This window comes from Trachemys scripta, chromosome 11 (genome assembly GCF_013100865.1).
Source record: "Trachemys scripta elegans isolate TJP31775 chromosome 11, CAS_Tse_1.0, whole genome shotgun sequence".
In the NCBI taxonomy this organism is placed as follows: Eukaryota; Metazoa; Chordata; order Testudines; family Emydidae; genus Trachemys; species Trachemys scripta.
In genome coordinates, this window is record NC_048308.1 from 16,705,276 (window position 1) to 16,730,911 (window position 25,636).

Sequence of the window (25,636 nt, forward strand, 5' to 3'; positions counted from 1 at the left end):
GACAAGTTTCCCTCTCCTGTTGTTGACCCCGGAGTGTATCTACTTGTGGGTGTGCTGGCGTAGGACGCTGGCAGCATTTTCACCGTGCTGTTGCGTAGGCCTGTTCTGATTCCGTCTAAATGATCCCGTAGTAAAATAACCAGTGACTTCCTGGAGCCTTGTCCCTCCGTGCTTCTCTCACTGCTGTCACCACTGAAGGAGAGCCAACAGTCGGGTGTCTTTCAGAAAAGCTAACGTAGAGACAGTTCTTCAGAGCAGGAACTGCATTTTGGTGATATTACTCCACTCCGAACACAAACAACAAGGAGTCTGGTGGCACCTTAAAAACTAACAGATTTATTTGGGCATAAGCTTTCGTGGGTAAAAACCGCATAGCATCCGAAGAAGTCCAGGAAAGCTGATGCCCAAATAAATCTGTTAGTCTTTAAGGTGCCACCAGACTCCTTGTTGTTTTTGTAGATACAGACTAACACGGCTACCCCCTGATACTTGACTCCGAACACAATGTCACTGCTTAGTGTACAATATAGTACACCTCTACCCCGGTATAACGCTGTCCCCGGGAGCAAAAAAATCTTGCTGCGTTATAGGTGAAACCACGTTGTATTGAACTTGCTTTGATCCTCCAGAGTGTGCACGCCTCCCTTCCCCCCCGGAGCGCTGCTTTACCGCGTTATATCCGAATTTGTGTTTTATCAGGTCTAGTTGTATTGAGGTAGAGGTGTATTTCCTGTATTCTGTTCAGAGCAGATATGTGCTTGTGTGGTTAAATACCATTATTAGTTTTGCTTGGCTAAATATTTGACAGGGAACAATTTATCTTGTTTTGGCATGTCAGAAATTTAGTCATCTTTTTTTGTTTGCTTACTTAAAATATTAATGTAGACAGTGCACAGAATGGATTGCTGCGTATGACACAAACTTAGAAGTTGATTGAAGTGCTAGTTTGTCTGTATGCAGATGGAATGAGCACAGAAGAAAATTGACCTCTTCTAATTAAGGTTGATTGGATAGGCAGAAGGTGCTATCCCAACCATAAGAATAATTCTGATTTGGAATATTGAAATGCCAATGAAACATACACGAGGCCTAATCCCACTCCCAATTAAGTAAATAGAAGTAGGATCAGACTCATCATCGGGTGTGGGGGTGTGTTTCCTTAAAGTGAACATATTAATGTAAAGTACCAGAAAATAGATTGTAAAGAACAATCTTACATTACCTACATGATTTTATAGGCCTTTTCCATCTCTAATTTTTATGATAGAAGCGTAGTCCTCTTTCAAAGTTTTATAGTCTGCTATGTGTTAAAATCTAAATTTGGGTTGCTATTTGAATAATCCGTGGTATAGAATTTTGTTTGTTTAAAGTGAATATTTATAATTGAGTCATAATATTCGGAGGGCTTCTGGTGACTACACTAAAGTTTCAAAGAATGAAGTCTGTCAGGGAGAAAAGTACATATTAGAATCTGTCTTCCCATTATTTTTAATAACTAGTTTAAGTATGCATTTTCAGCTGTTGGGTACAGAACATTACTGTTTGCAGCTAGTGTTGATTTATTGACTTTTACAATTGTTGGCTTGGTCATTTCCCTACAGAAGGGATGTGGACAGATTGGAGAGAGTCCAGTGAAGGGCAGTGAAAATTATTAGGGGACTGGGGCACATGACTTATGAGGAGAGGCTGAGGGAACTGGGGTTATTTAGTCTGCAGAAGAGAAGAGTGAGGGGGGATTTGATAGCAGCCTTTAATTATCTGAAGGGGGGTTCCAAAGAGGATGGAGCTAGGCTGTTCTCAGTGGTGGCAGATGACAGAACAAGAAGCAGTCTCAAATTGCAGTGGGGAAGGTCTAGATTGGAAACAGTTTTTCACTAGGAGGGTGGTGAAGCACTGGAATGGGTTACCTAGGGAGGTGGTGGAATCTCCATCCTTAGAGGTTTTTAAGGACTGGCTTGACAAAGCCCTGGCTGGGATGATTTAGTTGGTGTTGGCCCTGCTTTTAGCAGGGGATTGGACTAGATGACCTCCTGAGGTCTCTCAGTCCAATCCTAATATTCTATGATTCTATTATTTGGATTTCCAATATTTCTGAGCATAATGAAATCAACTTGGGAAAGTGTTCAGAACCGTATATCCTGAAAAATGTAATTCACAGTAAGCTAACAAACAAAGCATGAATTCAGTTTCTACTAAAACTCACCCAGAAAGTTCAGATGACTTTCTAAACTAAGAATAACTTTTGAGGCGTTTATCACTGTCACCAGAATCATAAACTAAAAGTACAGCTTTATATCTGTATGGTGTGTTTTGTATTTTATTTGTTAGTTACAACTTTGAAATATTTGAGAGAGAGAGATTTCCTGCTCAGACTCTGGCCATCATTCTCGTTCCCTTCTGCCCTTTTCTGTTCAGATACTGAATGATGTAAGCAGCACTGTATTGTACAATAAATAGGTTATTTTAAAATTAACTTTCCAAGTGTATAATTCCTGAGCTGGTCAGTGAGACAGACAAAATCATTCTGTTTACAAATTATTTTAACGTTTACAATACTATTTGGGTACGTGTAGGTACACCTCCCCCTCTCTGCTCAATGGAATGTTTGTGCCTACATCCTGTAGATCAGATTGTGAGCCCCTTATTTTAAACTGGTGATCAGTGAAAATAAAATCTGAATGAAGTGTAATTTCCCCTGAAATAGAACTACTGAGTGGAACTACTCATGTGAGTAACAGCTCACCAGTGTAAATAAGAGGCTCACAATCACGCACTCTGAGAGTAAGGCTTAGTATAAATGAAATAGAAAAAAAAGAATAGAATAAAATCCTAAAATAAGTTAACAATTTTTTTCCCTTGTAATGAGTTGTACAGTGCTCATTTTTCAGGAATTTCACTGTATTGTACTGTGATTTTTAGCGAGATAAGGTCTAATGTAGACACTGTTTAGGAAATACTAACAATTTTTCTCCCCACTAGATTTATTTCAAAAGTTGAAGAAGTTTTGAATGACTGGAAACTTATTGGGGTTTCTTCAGGCAAGCCCCTAGAAAAGGTCAGTTTAATTGCTTATGAAATTCTGTTTTATAATTGGAAATGGCATGGTATAATATATAGTGTGCATTCATATTTACACTTCAAATTTCCTTGTATTTAGCAGACTAAAGTTTGAGGTTACTTACAGCAAGAACAGTTTTCAATGGGAATTTTACTTGCAGAAATGAATCTGTGTGGTCAAAATTAATTATAAAGTTATGATTGGGAGAAATTTTCTCCCAAGGAAATGTTATATTGGTAATGAGTAGACCTTTGTGTGCTCCAGTGTTCTTGTTCCTGGGTTCAGAGTGGGAAAGGTGTTGTCCAGGTTCCCATTTCAGTTCTCAAGTATCTCTGTTTTTCCTCCACTCCATGGCACTTAACCTTTATGATGCATGGATAAAGGTGTCACATGACTCCTCAGAGCTAGTCAGTATTTCATTACAGAGGATGCAGTTGTGGCTGAGGCACTCCACTCACCCTAAGTATTTTTTAGGCCTTGGCTACACTTGCAGCTGTACAGCGCTGTGAGGTAAACCTGTCTTCGTACAGCTGAGTAGGGAAAAGCGCTGCAGTCTGTCCACACTGACAGCTGCCAGCGCAGTGGTGTGGCCATACTTGTAACATTTGCAGCTGTGTTGGGAGTGGTGCATTATGGGCAGCTATCCCAGCATTCATGTGGCTGCAACGTGCTTTTCAAAACGGGGGGGAGGGGCAGGGGTGGAGTGGATTGTGACAGGGAGTGTGGGGGGAGAGAGAGTGCTTTTTGGAGCATGTCAGCTCTCTATTTTGCAAGTTCCAAACTCCTGGCCCCCTGCTCATTCGTTTACTTACTCAAAGCAAGCTGCAAATTGTTTGCTTTTCTCTGCAGTATGAGCTTTGAAACTGGCACTTCCGCATTCCTGCAGCTGGTCACAACAATGGAGAGGATTGGCCTCTTGACAAGGTGATTAGTACAGTGCTGCAAGCATTTACACTCACACCTGTGAGTCGTGGCCATTCCTCTCGGAGATGTGGAGTACCTGCAGTGGTGTACCCAGGGAGATACAGCGCTGCAAGTGCCCTGCCAGTGTGGACAGGGAGTGAGTTACAGCACTGGGGGAGGCTTTACAGTGCTGTAACTTGCAAGTGTAGCCAAGGCCTTAGACTTCGAGGATGTCTACAAAAACAGTGGCGCAGCCGAGAGCTCTTCCGTTTGCATAATAAAACAACCTCAGTGAACGTCAGAATCTGTGTCAGTAAGGGAAGCTCTTCTGTCAACATAGCACTGTGCACACAAGTGCTTATGTTGGTGTAACTTGTGTCATTCAGGCGGTTGGTTTATTCACACCCCTGAGTGGCATAACTTATGTTGACATAGGCTGTAGTGTAGACATAGCCTGAGTCTTTGCAGCCTTCCTTCTCTGAGCCCAGGACACCAGACAGGAAACTACCCAGATATCCTGCATAGCAATGCAGAGAAATTCTTCTGTACTGGGTGGGCTGGCAGCTACATATTCAAAGGGAGTTTTATGAAACTAAATGTGGTGGTCAGCACACAGTTTTCAGGGTTAAAACTTGGTTATCTAATCAAATACTTTCAATCTTAACTATTAATATATTCCTACACCTTAAGGTTGAACTTGTTTCTTGAGTTATCTATTCCAATAGTCTAGTGATAGAAGCCCTATAACAAGAAAGAGAATGGTGCAAATCAAGGAATCCTCTAAATAGTTTTGTTTAAGCTTTACTATATAGAAAAGTAGAATTGTTGTTAATCATACATATGCAGTGTTACATTGTGATATTTACAGTCAGCATTATGCAGCTACATTATATTTTAAATAATGATCTAACTACTGTTTCTACATCTGAAACTTGATTAATGTTTGTTTTTCATACACAGAACTGTTTACTGTTCTCTGAAGGATAGAATTGTGTAATTACTTAAAAGTGAGGTCAGATTCAAGATGAATATTAGAAATGGAAAAATATTTCGCACCAAATATTGGAACCAAGCAGTATAAAGTAGACATAATCTCCTAAAGGAGCTGTTTTGTCTTTCAGCACAGCACTGGTGAACACTCTGAAATCTGTGATTTTTGTAGGAGAGAAACACAAATGCCTTCGAATTGCCAGATAATTCTATAGGTTATTTAGAATAACCAGACCTTTGAAATAAACCTACTTGATCATAGCAAGATTTGTTTTAATATTTTGTTAACTTTGTAAAGCGTTTTGGGACTCCGTTTTTATTAATCTATATAAAATAAGATAGTATGTAAAATACATATTTATTGTCCACACCAGAAAGATTAATTCTGTAGGTAATACTTGGAATATACTTATTGCTGATCTAAGTTCCCTCTAAGCTGTGTGGACACGCATCAGGCAATCAAGGGCTGCACAGGCCGGGGAGAAGTCCCTTTCCCTCAGTCCCGGCTGTGGCCGGAGAGGGCTGGGGGGAGTCCTCTCTCCCTGCCGCAGTCCCGGGGCAGCCTGCGCCCCAAACCCCTCATTCCTGGTCTCACCCCAGAGCCAGCACCACCGGCCAGAGCTCTTACCCACTCACACGCCAACCCTCTGCCCCAGCCTTGGGCCTCCTCCCACACTCCGAACCCCTCAGCCCCACCCCCGCCACACATCACCTCTGTATTGGTGCACATAACAAAATTCATTCCACACATGGATGTAAAAAATGGGAACACTGTTGTTGATGAAGATTAACCTAAATCTCCATGACCGAATAATATCTTATCCCTTTTCAATATGCAGGGTGTATACACCACTGGAATATGGGAGGAGAAATCAGATGAAATTTCATTTGCTGACTTCAGATTCTCCATTACGCATCATTATCTTGTGCAAGAAGCCAGTTACAAAGATGGGAAAGAGGAGTTGGTAGAAGGTAAATGATTGTTCTTTTATATGGTAAATATGTGTAGGGTAGATAGCATTCAGAAATTACTCTTCACTGTATCATGATAATGTAGTGTGAAATTTGCAGCACATTAATTTGACTTGCCTAGAAACTTCAAAGGTCTGCAGATTATGCTCTCAAACCACATGTCTGTTTAAAATATTTTGGAAACTTTAGTTTCCATGTAGTATTGTTAGTTGGTTCTCGCCAAAGAATTTGAGTTATTGTTCGGTTATAAATGTAAAGGTCCTTAAAATTCAGCTGTCTGGCTGTTATCTCGGCATAAAAGGCAAAAATAGCAAGTGTTTTGTATGTGCACCTGTATACACTTTTTTTTTTTTATATTGCATACAAAAATGATAGTGTCAGATCTTCTTTAAATAACATAAGGTAATCTGTAGATACTCATTCTTGTGTGTCTGGTTATATCATAGCTAAACAAAACAGATCAATTTTAAATGGACATTGTCAGGCTTGACAAGGTTTTTTTTGTTGTACCCAACTAACTTTTCTCTTCAAATTTCCTCTTTATTCTGGAAAAAAATCTCGAAATTATTCGCAGAATTAAAAAGCAAGATGCAAAAAATCAAATAGCTTTTTGGAACAGCTCCTTACATCCAATAAATTGATGGCTCTGTATTTGTTACATTCGTTTCCGGACAGGTGAACACTGCATCTTTTCACAACTCTGCCTTCCTGTCATTGTCATGCAAACTATAAGACTAACAGGATTCTTATTAAGCTAATACCTTGACTGTTTTTTTTTTTTAAAAAGAGAGAAGTCAGAAAAGAGAGATGTCTCAGCATGTATGCATATGTGCATGAACTAAAAAGAAGCTGGAAAACCATTAACTTTAACTCTAGGTACTGGCCATGAGAATATATAAATAGTTTTATTCATAATGACAGCATCCCTTTATAACAATACTTTGCACACTTATTCCTTTTATCAGAGGATCTCAAAATAATCCTATGATGCAGATATTACCCCATATTACAAAAGGATAAACTTTGGCACAGGGCGATTAATGACGTGCGTTCCCATTGACTTCAGCTGAAGCTGGGATTGCTTAGTACCTGTGAAAATCACTAACTAAAATACTTTCAGAAGATTGCACAGTGTGGGAGTTGGGGGCTAGAATCTGGAAAACCTACCTACCCAATCCTCCATTCAAACCTCTCGTTAACATGAGTCAAAAATCATTTTGTTGTCTTCAGTTTCAGTATATTCCATATGTTGAAATCTGCTTTAAAGAACAGTTTTAATAAAACTTGTGGATGTTTGGAACAGTGTTGATCACTCTCTTACTAATATCTCTGGGAGGAAACCTGAATCTTATGTTGGGTTGGCTGTTTTAAAATCTAATGTAAATACTGAATGTTAGCTTTTTGCGTTAGTGAAACATTATGGTAGTAATGAAAGAACATATTGTAGCCTAACAGACATACTAAAGCTTTATAATGGTATGTTTTGTTCACTATTACATTTACTCTCTTTGGCATGTTAACAAATGCTGCAGCAGAATTAAAGCTGACAAACCTGCATTGTTTGTTTATTTTATTTTGAAGAGGACGTGATTGTATGTAATTACAGTGTTTCCAACTACAGTGTCCTCTAAACTTTGATCTTAGCTCCAAGGAGCCGAGAGGTTTCTCATCCCCATGTAAACCTTAAAATCAGAGTACAGTAAATTTAACTCCTCACCATTTACCCACCAACTCTAAAACACATGCCTCAGAATTTGGAACTATCAAGAACAAGAAAATTTTCAGTCTCATTATATTAAGTAACATCTCAAAGCCCCTGAAGACGTCTCTTCTTTTTCAGATGATAGTCAGTACATGCTTGTATTATTTGATTGGTAATGTCCTTCCATGGACGGTCCCTGTCCCAGCTCTTTTCTGATATATCTTGAATAATGATTAGGAATTACCATAGCAGGAGCATCTACTATTATTGTGATTTCCTTAATGATGTGTTTTAACACTTTTACAGATTAAGGCAAGAAATATTTTTTCCAAAATATTTGGTAGCTATGCCTTCTCAGTAGAAGAAAGTCCCTTTTAATTTAAAGTTACATTAGTGCTAGTGAATGTGCTAGACTGACAGCTGTGAAGGTTGAGATGAGGTATGATGTGGAGCTGTCGAGTGATGCCATTACAATAGAAACAGGGATAAACAGTGACACCATCAACCAGTGATAAAATGATCACTTTGAAATATTTACATTAGTTTCTGTTAGTTTAATGACCCTCTTTTACTATTTCAAGACATAAAGTTGGATTTCTCTGTGACCTTAAAGCATCACAATGACAATCTAAAAGGTAATAATCTAATAATTTGTACAGGTATTGAAACGTGATAGCACTGGTGACATTTCTAGTCAACATTATCACCATTTTGTTCATCATTATGATCTTTCATGAGGGTGCATGGGTTACCAAATTCTTAATTGTCTTGGCATGTACACAGTTCTGTGCAGGGAAGATTGTTTTGACTACAGACACCGTTGATTGTGCAATGATCCCTACTGGTACAGGCACAAATAAGGTCTTGTAGAAGCTCAGATGCTGTTGGGTCCTTGAAGAATACAGGAAGTAGTTCATCGCCCCCATTTTTCCATCCATGTTGCAATGGTAATCCAATATCTGTTTTACCTGTGTATGAAGACATCCAAATCTTCGTTTGCCAAAATGTTCTTAAAAACTATCCTCACATGGCGGAAGTTAGGCCAATGACTTGTGATAGCTAGATTGAAGTTCAAGCAATTCAGGTCTCTGTGGATCTCCTTTTCTTTCTTGCTGTGGTTATACAGCTCTGCTAACACCTTTTTTGCTGCAGAAATTTTGGCTTGGCCCCAGGAAGTTTGAAACTCCCTTTCCCTTTGCTTGTAGATGTGGCAGGGAAAGCAGCCAGACAGCAAGGGTTTAAAAAAAAAAAAAAAAAGCCACGAAAGAAACAAGGAAGTAATGGGGCTGCTGGGATATGAAGCAGTGCAGCATGGGGCACTGAGCAGGGACCCAGAAAGCCTTCCGCTCACCCCTCCCCTTCCCACAAGACCTATCGAGAGAGCTGCACTGTGGGATAGCTGCTCTACAGCGCTGCTCTCGTCGGCGATGGAAGTGCTGCTAGTGTAAACACTCTCTGACTGAGGAATTAAGTGAGTACGTAAATCAGCGCTTTTCTTTCACTGGTTCCCTATCACCGGTGAAACTTACAGCGCAAAAACTCTAAGTGTAGACATACTCTTTGTTACATGCTCTTAGGTCGTGAATTCTTTCAGCTAGGGCTTCCAGATGATGCCCTAATTCAGATATTTATTTGTTTTGGACATGTCAGCAAACGTTTTGATGACAGATTTTTTGATGGGGTTGAAGAAGTTTCTTGTCCCGTTAGAATCAGGTACACCTCTCACAAATCTCTTCATTTGTTCTTCACCAACATCTGCTATTTCCGTGGAGACTGATATATCTGAATTCTGAATTGAAAAACTACTTTCTAGAATATTTCAGAGGCTGGTACTGCGTGCATAGACAACTATACATGAAAACATTCTACCAGAGAGACAAAGTGGATGAAGTAATATATTTCTTGGACCAACTTCTGTTGGTGAAAGCGACAAGATTTTTGAGCTCCACAGAGTCCTCCTTCTGGTCTGAGAAAGGTAAACAGAGTGTCAGAGCTAAATACAACAGATTGTTTAGCATAAGGAGTTAACACCTGTTGCAAGAAACCATTCAAAATGAAGTGAGCAATTAACACCTCTGCAGTCATAGGACAAAGAAGAATAAGACCTTCTCTACACTACAACCTTTTGTCAGCAAAAACTGCCTTTTGCTGACAAAACGGGAGGTGTACACACAACAAAGCTACTTCCAATGGTTGGCAAAACAACAAGTCTTCTTCAACCATACCTTCATTCACATAACGTACAAACAGTAGCAAAATAGCTAGATTAGCTACATCAGTTGATTCATCCAACTGTATAGCATAATATGGACTATTTTTCACTCTATGTACAATTGTGGTCTCTCCATTATTTGACATGTGATTAATTCTTTGTGACAATGTATTATTGGACAAAGGTACCATGTCAATCCTTTTTGCAGCCTTTTCTCCGAGCATGCAATGAACTACGTCTTTTATACATGGACCAATCAAGCTCTCTGCTATGGTATGGGCTTCTGATGCTTTTGCTACTCGGTAGCTCATGTGGTATGACGCTTTAAGTGCATTTTCATGATCAGTACTTGCTTTGGATATAAAACTGGTAATGTCACTTTTCTTCTCAGCTAATTTTCGCTTGAAAAAATCAACAGGCTTGTCGAGTTGTGCAGGATGCCTAGTTTCTAAGTGGCGCCGAAGTAGAGAAGGTTTGAGGCTGCTGTTTGCTAGAACATCACCATAAATCACACAGTGGTTTTGGATGTTCTTGATCACCAATGCATGTAAAGCCATATTTTATATAATCATTGTCATATTTTCTTTTCTTTGTAAGTGACTTTCCAGGACCATCATGATCATTAGACTTAGATTTTCCTCAGTGTGGACTTGAGGAAACACTAGCTGATTCCAGCGTTTTTACACTTTCCTTTTTCAGCCACTTATCCGTTGAACTTGTGTACAAAAGTTATAATAAAAATAACAGAGCGAGACTGCTAACAACCAACAAACTAGAAACTGAGAAGATTCACTCACTGAAGCAAATCAGCATTCCAGAGAGAAGGACAATTACTGAGACACCTTAACACTCCTACACTGGCTACAACGTGCTTCTGGCTGGTTTGGCTCGCAAACAGCTTTTCTTCCACCGAGGAAGGTGGGACAGGAATCTGAGCTGCCACCTGCACCCCGCATGGAGTGCTGGGGTTCGGGGCTGCCGGCTCCCCCGCTGACAGGGGAGGGCTGGGGCTGCTGGCTCAAACTGCCCGGCCCCGCTCTTCCCGAGGCTCGGGCTGCTGGCTCCACCGCTGACGGGGAGAGCTCGGGCTGCCAGCTCAAACTGCCCGGCCCCGCTCTCCCTGGGGCTCGGGCTGCCGGCTCCCCCGCTGACAGGGGAGGGCTGGGGCTGCTGACTCAAACTGCCCGGCCCCGCTCTCCCCAAGGCTCTGGCTGCCGTCTCCCTGGCTGACAGGGGAGGGCTCGGTCTGCCTGCTCAAACTGCCCGGCCCCGCTCTCCCTGGGGCTCAGGCTATCTGCCCTGCAACTGGGTCCCAGCAGAGTCCTCTGGCCGCCATTAATGAAATTTTTCTTGTGAACCCCCTGAAACGTTCTGCGAACCCCCAGGGACTCACAAACCCCACTTTGGGAACCACTGCCCTGGAATGATGGGATTGAGAAACCTGCATCATGACATTTTACCTGCCCCATGAGGCATTGCAAACCCTTCCCAAAGCACCCTGCAGCCAGTTGCACAGTGGGATAGCTACCACAGTGCACTGCTCTCTGTGTCGATGCAAGAGTTGTTAGTGTGGATGCACTCTGCCGACACAAGGATCTAGTGTGGACATGCATCAGTGGTTTTAATTAAAGTGGCATAACTTTTCCAACACAACTTTGTAGTGTAGACAAGTGGGTTACTGGTTGTCGTAATGAGACATAAAAGCATTGTCTCTGTTGAGCATGATCTTTGGTGTCTAGCAGAATTATGAATTTAAGCTCCTATGCTCGTCTTTTGAAAGTGTTGTGGACTGAGAGATCATATATGGAAGTGATCATTTGTGAAAAGTGTTCATGCACAGGTGATAGGGTTTTTTGGTCTTATGGTTTTTCCATGAGAGTTCATTAGAAAGTGTAGTGATTGTCTAATTTCACCCACCTAGTTGTTGGGGCATTTGATGCACTGGATGAGATGCACCACATATTGTGATATGGGTGTGTAAGGCCCATGGATCATGAAAAGTATGCTGCGGGGGGTATTTATCATTGTAACAGTGGAGATATGGCTGCAAGTTTTGCATATGTTGTTCTGGCAAGGTCTGGTGCCATTTTGAGTTGGTTTGTCCTGGTCTATGGGGAGCTTGCTTCTGATGATGAACTTGGTGAAGTTGGGAGTTTATTTGAAGGTCAGAAGAGAGGGTTTTGTCACATTTTTCTGGAGATTCTTCCTCAAGGTGGCGCATGAAGAGGTTGGCATAAAGGGGAGCCATCCTAGTACCCATGGCTGTTCTTATGTTTTGAAAAAGTGTGTGTTGAATGTAAGTTTGTTATGGATATGTGAGGATGAAATGGATGAGTTTGTGATTGGATTGGATATCTGACTGTTGTCCATTGTTTTCTACATATTTGAGGTAGGCAGGTGATGCCTTTGTGTTGACGGATGTTGGTGTATAGCAGTGGTTCTCAAACTTTTGTACTGGTGACCTCTTTCACATAGCTATCCTCTGAGTGCGACCCCCCCTCCCCCATAAATTACATGAAATAATAAAATACACGAACTGCAGGAGATGGTTCTTCCTTTTTTTTCTGAAGTCCTTCTGCAGAATATTGTCTCCTTACAACAGTCTGTAACATACTAGTTCTCCTTTGTCCCATGACTGCAGAGATGTTAATTGCCCACTTTGTTTTGAAGTTCAACATGTGTTATGTTAACTCCTCATGCTTAACAATTTGTTCCACCTTTTATTTAGATGTGACACTCTGATTACCTTTCTCAGACCTGAAGATGAGTTCTGTGGATCTCAAAAGCTTATTTCTTTCATCAACAGGAATTGGTCCAATTAAAGATATTATCTCACTAATATTGTCTCTCTTGTATCCTGGGACCAACATAGCTTACAATCTTCTACCAGGCAGACTAGATGCTACATTGTATGTACAAAAGCTTACAAATGGAGAAGCCTTACTTTTAGGAATTCACTTACATTTATATCTAGTCACAATGCAGCACAAACAATTGGCACGCCATCTGCTGGTGCACAAACTTCAGTGTGAGACTGATCTGGTCAGCAAATTTCAATTGAAAATACAGAAAACTATTATCACTTCTGAGATACATTGGCAATTAAAAATATGTGATGTGAAAATATTTCATGTCAGTATATTACAAAATGTTAATATTTGCTATATACTAAACTTCACCATCTCTGGAAAAAATACTTGTCCATGCAAATTTAATACAGATCTTTTAATACATTGTTTAGTAGCTTTGACCAATAAACACCACAGAAATTGTTGACATTAACAATCAGTAAATACTGTTGTCATAGTCACGCTGCAGTGTTATTGGAACTGTGCAAAAAATGACACTTTTTCACTCTGGGTACCATTGTTTCACCTTGCCTACAGGCCTTGTGGCACCATGTGACAGCTGCACATTATACCTCATCTAAATGTATATAAAATAAACTTTCAAATGATTATATGGTGTGTGTGTTGGGTACATTAAACTCCAAAAATATGGCCCTTTTTGGACAACTGCCTCACAGCTACAAGGAACACATACCATTGAGTAAAAACAACAAGGAGTCTGGTGGCACCTTAAAGACTAACAGATTTATTTGGGCATAAGCTTTCATGGGTAAAAACCTCACTTCTTCAGGTGCATCTGAAGAAGTGGTGAGGTTTTTACCCATGAAAGTTTATGCCCAAATAAATCTGTTAGTCTTTAAGGTGCCACCAGACTCCTTGTTGTTTTTGTGGATACAGACTAACATGGCTACCCCCTGATACTTGATACCATTGAGTAGTAACAGTGCAGAGTTGAATGCAGTGAGTTGAGCATTATTTTTAATGGTCATTGTCTGGGTAACTACACCTAGATTCTGTGGTGATTGTGTGCTGGTCTATTTAAAATAGATGGATTAATAGGGCCCAATGTATTACCTACTTTCAGAAATTGTATTAAACCTTAAAAACTAACATTCCTCTGGCCTTGGACACCCAAAAGGCAATAAATAGACTTTGTGCAAATATCTCTTTTTACCTGAAGGTATCACGTAGCATGGACAGCTACCTGCAGGAGGTCCTATGGCTGTGAATGATGGNGGCACCGCAGGTCCCCGGCCCAGCCCCCGAGCCCCCGGCACAGCCCGCCAGGCCCCGCTTCGCCGGCCCGGCAGAGCATGTCTGATTTTCCCGGACATGTCCGGCTTTTGGGGATTTCCCCCCGGACGGGGATTTGGAGCCCAAAAAGCCGGACATGTCCGGGAAAATCCGGACGTATGGTAACCCTATTGTATGGAAGGTTGTGGTACTGCTACCCTTATTTTTGCGCTGCTGCTGGCAGTGGCACTGCCTTCAGAGCCGGGCAGCTGGAGAGCAGCGGCTGCTGGCCGGGAGCCCAGCTCTGAAGGTAGAGCTGCCGCCAGCAGCAGCGCAGAAGTAAGGATGACGTGGTATGGTATTGCCACCCTTACTTCTGCGTTGCTGTTAACAGGGCACTGACTTCTGAGCTGGGTGCCTGGCTAACCAGCCGCAGCTCTTCAGCTGCCCAGATCTGAAGGCAGTGCAGAAGTAAGGGTGGCAATACTGTGACCCCGCCTCACCCACAAATAACCATGTGATCCCCCTGCAACTCCCTTTTGGGTCAGGCCCCTCAATTTGAGAAACGCTGGGGTCCCACGTGAAATCTGTATAGTATTAGGGTAAAAAAGAACACACAAGACCAGATTTCATGGTCTGTGACGTGTTTTTCATGGCCATGAATTTGGTAGAGCCCTAATCATAATATGATGATTTTCAGAGATCAGATTGGGTATTCATTCAGCATTCGTTGTGTCAAAATTTGAGCCTGACAAAAATAAGCATCACTCAGAATTCGGAACATTTTAGCTAATTTTAAAATAGCTAATGGTTTAAATTAAAATGAAAGTGAAAAGCATTCAGTGTTTTAAAATCTTCAAATGACACTTAGTGGAATGTGTACTTAAATTCACCATGTTTAAATATATTTCAGACTGAAGTCTTTCAAGTATTAGTTTCTTTCATATCAGAACAAGACTTATTGAATAAAATTTTAAGATGTATTTTTGTCATTCATAATTTTTTGTTATGTTTGTACTACAGTTAAATAGGCACTGTGTTCTTTTTCGTTTCTTCACTCCTTTCTGCAGTGAAGCAGAACTAGTGCTATCACAAGTTTCTTTGTGGCCAGAGTATGATGTTACAAACTCAGGATTGTGTCTTGGCTGCAGACTTGGGTAGAAGGAGAATGGCTTTATTTAATTCCAGATCACTTAAAGAATAGGAATGGAAAGCAGAAAGTTATTGTCAAATAAATTGCTCTTTGCATAAATGTTGGGTTTATTTACCTTCTTCTATTTCTCCTCCATAAGAATTATGGTTAAGAAAATAATATAGCCTCATGCAAACTTTTATGTTCACACTAGGAAAAGCACAGCGATCTCTGCCAGAGTGAATAATACATGCTGCCGTCGTCGTCTTTTTTTTTTTTTTTTTTTTTTTATGCTGCCTGAATTTCAGATCGAGTACATCACAGCACATGTTGTAGGGTACTTATTAGTTGTCTCTAATGTATCTTTTATTTAGAACAGTGGTTCTCAACCTATTTACCATTGTGGGCCACATCCAATACTACCTGTATGGCCCTGAGGATATCACATGGGCTGCAGCTCTGTGCTGATTGGGCCGCAGGTTGAGAACCCCTGATTTAGAATATAAGTAATAACATATAATATGCTCTGGTACATGAATTGTAAAAGTGGTTATATAAAGAAGAAGAAATTTTAATGTGTAATTTTTAAAATATTTGAAAATGAATTGAAAATCCAAAATGCACTTTAATAGTTTGGCTTTTTTTCAGGCCTCTTAAATATTTAAGTCCATGCTAATTAATTGCCATTATATTACTACCACAGTGCGCACTAGTTAAGTAAATTGGTGATATCTGTACTCTAGCCTACCTAGGACTGACTCAAGAATATGCAATTATTTGTCACATGTAACTTACTACAAATGTTACCTTTTTTTTAGGTATGGCTTACGGGAATTTGTGGTTATTGCTCCAGCAGCAAATAATGATGCAGTTCTTAGTGAATCCAAATGTAACCTTCTTCTGAGTTCAGTTTCGATTGCATTGGGGAACACTGGTTGGTAAGTGAAGTGCTAAATGATTACATGTCCAGATATTACTTTCATTATAATTTGGAAGATGCTTCATAGTAAGGAAAAATATTAAATTGATAGTAACAACATATAGTGTAGACTGTCTGAAAGTGCCACAGAAAGAAACAAAAAATTGTCTCAATGGAAACGTGGACTAACCTTAATAGCAAAGGATTCTTTCAAAGATAATTAACATTTTAATGCACTGAACCATACGTATGACTTCTGTTCCATAGACTTTTTCTTGTTTTAAAATACAAAAAACAATAAGAGTAATTAATTGGTCTACAAGACATGATTTTCATAGATATGTAGGGCTGGGAGGGACCTTGAAAGGTCATCTAGTCCAGCTGTGTGTGCTGAGGCAGGTCGAGGTATACCTACATCATTCCTGACAGGCGTTTGTCCAACCTGTTCTTAAAAACTTCCAGTTTTTCTGGAGGATTCCAGAACCTCCCTGGGTAATCTATTCTAGTACGTAACTATCCTTATCCTTAGAAGGCTTTTTCCTAATATCTAACCTAAATCTCCCTTGCTATAGCTTAAGCTCTTGTCTTTTGTTCAGTGCACACAGACAACAATTGATCACTGTCCTCTTTTTAACAGCCATCAACATATTTGAAGACTGTTGTCAAGTTCTCCTTCTTCTCATGACTAAATATGCCAATTTTTTTTTTATAACCTTTCCTCATAGGTCAGGTTTTCTAAACCTCTTATTTTTCTGGCTGTCCTCCAAATTCTCTCCAGTTTATCCACATCTTTCTTAATGTGTGACACCCAAAACTGGACACTATATTTCAACTGTGGCCTCAACAGTGCTGAGTACAGTGGGACAGTTACGTCCCATGTCCCCGATATGGCACTCCTGTTCATACATCCTAGATTGATGTTAGCTTTTTTGTAACTATATCATATTGTTTGCTCTTCATTTATGATTCACTATAACCCCCAGATCCTCTTCAGCAGTACTACTGCCTAGGCAGTTATTCCCCTTTTTGTATTTGTTTATTTGATTTTTCCTTCCTAAGCATAGTACTTTACTTTAATCTTGTTGATGTCAGACCAATTCTCCAATGTATCAAGGTCATTTTGAATTCTAATCCTGTCTTCCAAATTACTTGCAACCAATCTCAGCTTTGTGTCATCTTCAGATTGTACAAGTATACTCTCCACTTCATTATTATCCAAGTAATTAATGAAACTGAATTTTCTCAGTATTTAATATAAATTTAATAAAAATTTAGTTTATAAAATTATAAATTAGTTTGTTCACAGATCTGATGGCATAAATCTTCTAAAGCTCCTGAAAATATTCTTACCCTTTATTAAATCTCCCCAAATCAGAATTTAAGACAAAATGCTTGGTAAAATGTTATTTATGAAATTACTATAGTTTGTTGTACATTCCACTTAACTCTGGTAGTGGAAGTTGTATTTTATGACCTCTATTTTTTAACTTAACCATTTTTAATTTAAACCCAATTACCAGTACATCGTGGTGGTTTTCTTTATATCTCTGTGTAGAATTGTCTGAAATTGCTTTGACATACATACTATTAAATAGTTCTGAGGATGTTAGAACAGTGAACGTTTTTTAATCTACTGCTTCAATATTTTGCAGTCAGGTACCATTGTTTGTGCAAATACATCATAAATGGCGAAGAATGTATGTTGGAGAATGTCAGGGCCATGGAGTTCGAACTGACTTTGAAATGGTTCATCTTCGTAAAGTGCCAAATCAGTATACTCATTTATCAGGTCTGTTGGACATCTTCAAATCCAAGATAGTAAGTATGTATGTAGTAGAAATCATGCCATTTAACCAAGTGAAATGTAGGCTATTTCTTTTTAAATCAGCAATTTTTAAAAAACTTAAGGTAATGTAATCGTTAAAGGGGAAGAAAAATGGCCTATGCTTTAATCGGCATTGTCTGCCTGTTTTCCTTTTAGTTTAATTAAAAGCTCTACTGACCTTTTAAAAATAAAGAACAGTCATACTAAATTGCTAATGTGTGAGTACTGTTTTGAATATTTTTTTCATTAATTCTTTACTTTCTAATAGTAGGCTAATTCTGTAGCCTCCTGAGTGACACAAAACTCTAAATTTACTAAGTACTTCACAAATATGTGGTCCCTGCCTTCAAGAAATTATACTCTAAATTTGACACTCCATTAGTGAGGGAGAGATGAAGGGCATCGTGACAAGAATAAGGTCACATGCTTACTGTAGTTAGGTAGACACACATCTTGATGGGATTTTTTTAGTACCTTTCTTTCCCCAATCTCTCCTTACAGTGAGATGAGAGTTAGTTTCTATTAGAAATTTTCCTCGAACGTTTGATAGAAATCACTTAGACTTTTTTGGCTATGGTAGGAATGGGAACATATCTATTCTTCTTTTAACTCTTTAAGAAACTTTTCAGACTTTCTTTGCACTTGGATACACCAGTTCATTTCACATGGGCCATCAAGCACCAGTCAGACAGTAATGATTTTCATAATTATCTTTGTGTTGGATTTGATCAAGTGTCAAAAGATGAAGAGTAATGTATCCTATTACCAACCTTCTTCTAGTTTAGTCCCCATTCTTGTGTGGATTTGAAATAATTTTCTACTTATTTATGCACCCATGTTATTGGTGTCAGTGTAGCTGACATAGAACCATATTCTTTTGATGTTATTCAGGCAGTGAATCTCATTGAAGTCAGTAGGATTGCTGACCTGAGTACAAAGAAACATGATTTGGCCCATGTTTTAAAAGTAGTCTAATTTGATTAATTTTTATTTGTGAATTTATACTATTTGGCCTATTTTTATACTGTATGGCATATTTTTATATATTATAGGGAAAACTTGTGTTAAAATTAGACCAGTTATTTCTTTTAAAGCCAAGTGACTGAAGTGGACAGTGATAAATAGCCTGCTTGGGGTTGAAACTTTAGAAGAGATTGTACTGAAACAACAATATCTCACATAATGTTGAAAACCCATTCTTCACTTGTTTTGTTTTTTTTTAAACCGAGTATTTTAGTTTCAAATAAGTGAAGTGTGAAGAGTATTATTGTAACTCTAGTTGATTTACTTTAATTCATTTGTAGTGTTTCTTCATTTATTTTTTAGGGATGTCCTTTAACTCCACTGCCTCCAGTAAGCATAGCTATTCGACTAACGTATGTTCTTCAAGACTGGCAACAATATTTCTGGCCCCAACAACCACCAGGTAGGAGATTCGTGTGCATAGTGTCTTCAGGAAAATTTTACATTAATTTATAGAAAACAATTAATGTAAAGAAAATGTTTATAATACTTGTATGTGACTTAGCAGAATTTTGCAAAACTGTAGTAGCTGCTCACTAAGAGAGAAGCATATGAATATCTGTGGGTTTAAGAACAATTTTATAACAATGTTTAAATCTGAACAGTGCAGTGTCTTTTGCTCTTTTGGCTGGAAAACCACTTGGCTTCATTTTTCTCTTTGCACTTTTCCTTGCACTGCAGACTGCTGACAAAATAAGCCCACAAATATTTCCATACGTATACATAAAAAATAATCAGAGGAAAACAGAGTTGCCCAATCAGACATTGTTATTGGTAGGAAGGGATAACATTGGTGAGATAAAAATTTACTATTAAATTTTAGCACTAAGTTGGATTCCTTTAACCTGGCAGTGTTGTAATGCTATAGAAACTTTCCCAGGCTAAGGCAATTTTTCATACGGTCTTCATTTTGTCTGAAAAGATTTATTTATTTATTTATTTATTTATGCATGCAGTTTTTGGATTCCAAGGTTAAGTTATTGGGTTGTTTTGGATAAACTTCCCGAAATAAATATTTTCATTTTATAAGCATTTTGACTAGCAAACCTAGCCCTAATATGTAGGGGAGCAATGAAACTTTCTATCTTCAAAGTCATCTCAAATGCACAAAGTAAACTGAATAAACGGAGAAAAATATTTTTCTCTGACTTTTTTGTTTTGGTAATCCCAAGTGTTACAGAAACCGTAGGTAAAAGTTTAAGACAGAAGTTGTGACTTTTAAGATGATGTGTCTAAGTTAATTAAAATATAAACACAAATGCTACTATGTTGGCTACATTTTTAAATTATTAGGAGATGGGAGAGCAAAGCATGTTAAGATGCTTATTTCTCACCCCCATCAGTTAGCTGTTGATTTATGCCCATGACTATTTACATCCCTTAGCATAATGGTTTTTATTATTATATCTAATGTAGTGTTAGATGTTTTTACATATTGGGGAAGCCGTGTTGCCCAGTGGATGGAGCACTAGATTGAGACTCTTGGAGACTTGGGTTCTCAGGATTCTTCTGGTATGTCTACACTGCAATTAAAAACCTGCAGCTGGTTCATGTCAGTTGACTTGGGCTCAGGGTAAGGGGCTGTTTAATTGTGGTGTAGACCTCTCATTGGGTCTTGGAGCTGTGCTCTAGCCCACACCCGAATGTCTGCACCGCAATTAAACAGCTCCTTAGCCTGAGTCAGCTGATGCAGGCCAGCCATGGGTTTTTAATTGCAGTGTAGACCCTCCCAGCCCAAACCTTGCCTAGCAGGTAACAATCAGTAAACTCCAGCCCTCAAGTTCCTCACAGATCTCTCTGCAGTGCACAACCCCATTACTGTACATTCACAGAAGATATTAAGTGTGCTGCTCCTTTAAAGAGACAGAAAAAGCATCTTGTTATCTTGACTGGAGTTAACAATCATTTCAATTCAATCAAAGCACTAGGTTGGTTTAGATAAAAAGTAAAACTAGTTTAATTAAAAAGAGTGGTTTTAAGTGAGTTCAAGTATAAAGGATAAAAATAGAAGGGGTTACACAAAAGTAAAAATATGCTAATGGCTAAGATCTAACTTAACAAGCTGCAGTCTTTGGTGAGGAAACTGTCTTAAACAATGTTTCAGCAATAGCTGATTAGCTCTTAGAATCCCCAGAGTCCAAGGTGCTGGTTTTCCTTGTTTCCTTAGGTGAAGGATCACTTGGGGGTTCTCTGCCCCTCTCTTTATAGTCCAGGCTACCTTTGAAAAGTACATGTCTCCAAGTTCATTGACCGTGTAGGCTGTGTGGCCGTTCCTCCCTGTCAGTCTCTAAGGGAGGCCATGCCTCCTCACTGTTGTGTACCTCTGGTCCTCTGGCCAGGCAGACCAGGCCAGTTTGAGTCCCAGGCCGCCAGGGTGGGGCAGCAGACAGTTAGTTGGCTCTGGCCTGCAATCAGGGCAGAGCAGCTGAACAGTATATGAGCCTCAGGCACAGTCAAGGCAGGGCAGCAAAGCAATGGGTAGGCTCTGGCCTGCAATCAGGGAAGAGTAGCTAAGCAGTTTAGAAGCCTCAGGTAAGAGTGAGCACCAGTACAGTCTAGAGGCTCAGGTCAGGATGCCTGGGGAATGAAGGTTTCTGGCCAAAGGAGCGGGAGTACTGCCACCTCAGGAGCCTGGCCAAATCCACTGCATCACAACCCAGGGCCCTAACAGTATCCGCCACTGGGTCAGCTGGGGTCTGGCGGCAACATGCTTACCTTGTATCAGGCTAACTGCCAATCAGACTGTTGCCTGGTTTTCTAGAGCTGCTTCCTACTCTCCCCCTTGGGTGTACCTGCGTCTTTTGTCTCGGGGAGCTTGGTCGGCCAGCGGTCCTGGGAGCTCAGGTGGCAGCCCCGGCAGCTCCTCTGCAGGCTCCAGCAGCAGGCAGGATGCGTCCGTCTCCTGTGATGGCTCCAGCCCCACTGAGCTGCAGGGCCCATCTTTTGTTCTTCCCCTTTCTGTCCTGCCCTGCTGCTCCGGCTCGGCAGACGTGGTTCTCCTGGTTCAGCCCACCAGAGGGCATGATGTGGTCCCTCCCTGTCACTCTCTGAGGGAGGCCATGCCTTCTCACTACACCAGCTTCAAGAGGCGGTAAGGCTTCCTGTGGGTCCAGTCTCCACCCACCATTGAGATCAAGTGATCACTTTTCCCCACTTGCTCTCCTGATGGGTTTGTTTGCCTGGCATGCAAATGTGCTTGTCACTGTCTTTGGTTAAACCTTGCTCAGTTTACTCAGGAGACACATTCAAGAAGGTGGAACTGCATTCCTTACTCTGGAAAAAATCGTTATCAACTATCAACTCACCCTGAAGTGCCTAGTTTAAATACATTTTAGTCATAATTCCACCACAACTGTATAATCCTTTATAGGTTGACTGTACATACATCATGCAAGAATATTAATGGTCAATGAGTTTAGTTTTCCAAGGACATTTTACATGACACCTTTTAGATACAGATTATAACAATAGTGAGTTGGCGTACACTGAGCTGGTCAGGCCAGCTGAAACTCACTGCTAGATACTTGGGAAACCCCTTGCCTTCTGGCGAGGGATGCTTTTAGGGTCACAATTGCCTATTTGACCGTGGTCAGACATTGTCAGATATTAAAGCAAGAATGACAAGATGTTGGTGATGGCCTACCTTTTTGATTAAATCATGGTGCCATTCTTCTATATTTTAGAACTTAATTTCATTGTTCCACGTTTTTGAGTTAAAATACCTCAGTTAAGTAAGTTGTTTTTTATAATTAGCCTTAGATAGATAATTATGCCTAAGCCTGTTGGAGACTATGAAGTCTTACTCTTTCTTTGTACCTTTTGTTACTGTTGTTGTTACTATTGCTTTAAAATATTTGACCAGTCAGTTGACCAGTTATTTTCGGACTGGTCAAATGCCCAACACTACTTGCTGGTTACTTCAGGAGATCTTTTTAGTTCAGTAGGGATTATATATTTGACATGTTTTGCATTTGTAATGTATGTAGAAGGGAATGGTATGAGTGACCTAAGATGTCTAAGAAATGCATAATTAAATAAAAAAATATTTGCTGGTAACGTTTATCTTTTAGTTTTGGTTTACATCTGTATTTAAATAGAGAAATCATGTAGGGACATTGTTATTCTAATGAAGAAGAAATCACTTAAAAATGTAAATAATAAAAGTAACTTTTCCTCTTCAATTGCCTTAAAATAACTTTTAGCATATGGAGTATATTGTTTGCCGAGACAGTGTGTCAATTGTTAGTAATGTATATTTTATGATATTATCTAAATTTTAACCACTTGTTCCAACAAAAAGTTCATGTGCCATGTACGTTTTTTTATGTTTAGTAGGCAGTGTGCTATTTATTACTCTAGCAAACTATCACCATATTTATATTACGGAAAATGTGTTGATCTGTCTTCAGATATAGATGCACTAATTGGAGGAGAAGTTGGAGGCCTGGAATTTGGGAAATTACCATTTGGTGCCTGTGAAGATCCTATTAGGTGAGATTAAGAGTGCAGAAAATTATGCATATTATAAAATAGTGTAAGTGCTTCTGAGAAAAAAATCAGAACTATAAATCTAATTTTATATAGACTTTTATTTTCCAGTGATATATCTGTGTGCCGCCATATACTGCTAACAGAAGGCCTCAGAGTTTTAAGTATTGCTTAGGAGTTAAGAGCAGTGTGCGTTGAGACTGTGTTTTTATGAAGTTAATAAACAATACAAGAATATATAGAATAGTGCAAAAAGCTATATTTTAGTTTCAAGTTTCGTGACATATTTTTTGATACATGGATACTTGATGCAACATAATAGATGATAAACTTTTTCAACTTTGTATTTATCACTCAAATCATAATGCTAAAATGTACCATAGCTACAGATGCTGTGCCCATATGCAAAGTGTCAGATTTAGAACTCTTAATGTTTTTAAAAAAATAAGTTGAGCAAACCATCTTCAAAAGTAAACTGACTTTGTTATCAAAAGAACAAAGGCATTTGTAGAAGATGAGTTTCCTTGAGCCATAAACAAGTGATATAAATGGCTGGGTATATATGGTTTACATTAAATGCCTGTAGGATCTTTTTTTAGATCCAAGTTTTTGTTTTTTTAAATTCACCCAGTCTAAACAGAATGTGTCTTGTAGCATGTTTAATGTTCTAGGTATGCCAAAGCAATTTGCAAATCATAATTCCAAAGGGTGTAGCAACTGTGCAGACTATTAGGGTAGCAATTGTGTGTTCTGTAAGAACCAGGATTAATTCTAGCAGTGCAGCCAAACCTGTATCCATACCGGCCCTGGTTCATGAGTGCCCCACTTTGCCAGGCACTAGTTGAAATTATGCTTGTTTTCCAGTGCTAGAGTTTGGATTACGAGCCTGTTGACTGGGAATTCTGTGGTGCTAATTTGAGTTCTCCTGGGGGATCTCCATGTCTCTTCTTTAACTACAGCCCTTCTTAGGGCATGTTGTAGGTTTTCCCCTCCTTCTGTTGAAGAGGAAACGTCCATCCACTGTTTTCCTAATTTCCTCCACCAACATATGCACCCATTCTCAACCTGTTCCCTATTGCCCCTCTCTGTGAAGTTGGACACTTAACATACATACATAAAATAAAAAAACAAAACAAAATGAAAAACTCCCCCCGCTTCCCCCTTTCCTGTAGGGAGAGGAATTGGGGAAAGAACCCTATATGATGGATGTTAGTCACATTGTTTAGTGCACTACTAGAAGGCATTCAGATACTGGATGATGGGCACAGCAGACAAATCAATAGAATAGAAATAGAAAAGGTATAGTCAGTGGAAACATCAACTTGTCTGAGTTAAAAATATTTTTTTGCTCCTTTGAAAAATCAACTAATTATCAATTTTACATCATCATCATCCCTCATGTGCCCCCCAAAGTTTAAAAAAAAAAAAAAAAAGACTTGAAATCAAATTTAACAAAAATGCAGTAATAAAATTCTGACATCAGAATACAATATATATAACAGTAATCTCATGGGTCTTATTCAGTGGTTTATTGTGCAGGCCACAAAGAGGGAGATTTTGAAAGGCATAAATGTCAGTTAGCTCCCTAACTTCCATTGAAATTCAATGGGAGCTAGGGGAGATTAACTGTCATTTATAACTTTTTTTGAAAATCTCTTCCTGAGCTTTTTAGAAATCAGTCTAGCATAATTTATACCAAGTTTTTGCTGTTTCAGTGAGCTCCATTTAGCAGCTACATGGCCTCATCTAACAGAAGGTATCATTGTGGACAATGATGTTTATTCGTAAGTATATTGTAAATATACGAATTAATAAATGTTTAGATTTTTTTCATCCATTAACAGCTTGTATCTTTCTAGTATCACCTAGAGTTTAAAGGTCTAACATTTTTAATTTTAAGGCCTTGATGAATGTATAACCTAGCTTTCTGTATTTCAGAACCAGTCGTTTTCTTAACAGTTTTTCCCTGTGAGTGCATTGGGAAAGGGCCATTACATACTGATCTCCGTATACATAGTACATGTGCTCCTATCTGTGCATTAATTCTCTTTCTAGTTTCCATTTGGCTCTCTCTTATTAATTTATTTAAGTAGGGTGCTAGTCTAGCCTTGAGATGAAGGAAGATGCCTCATAGTGAACCTGGGAAGCAAAAGGAGTTCCTTAAACCTACAGCTGTCTTTGCTGAAGAATGGGATGTCACCTCTGCTTTCTACTCCATCTAGCAAGCATGGTCAACAATGTGCACTGACCTGTTTTAGAAAAGAATACTAACTCTTTAAGTAATTGTATTAACACATTTGTGGTGTTTGGTTCTAAGTTTTGGAAACTTG

General features: G+C 39.3%; 1 protein-coding gene across 1 annotated transcript in view; it reads left to right on the plus strand.

Moving 5' to 3' along the window:
- The window catches only part of RAB3GAP1 (RAB3 GTPase activating protein catalytic subunit 1), a 45,439-nt gene that overhangs the window by 685 nt on the left and 19,118 nt on the right, over positions 1 to 25,636 (plus strand). Inside the window, exons 3-11 of the mRNA XM_034786015.1 lie at positions 2,980 to 3,055; positions 5,791 to 5,923; positions 8,207 to 8,260; positions 9,203 to 9,338; positions 15,870 to 15,989; positions 17,623 to 17,788; positions 19,122 to 19,221; positions 23,228 to 23,309; positions 25,022 to 25,090. Coding sequence (XP_034641906.1) covers positions 2,980 to 3,055; positions 5,791 to 5,923; positions 8,207 to 8,260; positions 9,203 to 9,338; positions 15,870 to 15,989; positions 17,623 to 17,788; positions 19,122 to 19,221; positions 23,228 to 23,309; positions 25,022 to 25,090 — 936 coding nt within the window. The remainder of the gene's footprint in view (positions 1 to 2,979; positions 3,056 to 5,790; positions 5,924 to 8,206; positions 8,261 to 9,202; positions 9,339 to 15,869; positions 15,990 to 17,622; positions 17,789 to 19,121; positions 19,222 to 23,227; positions 23,310 to 25,021; positions 25,091 to 25,636) is intronic.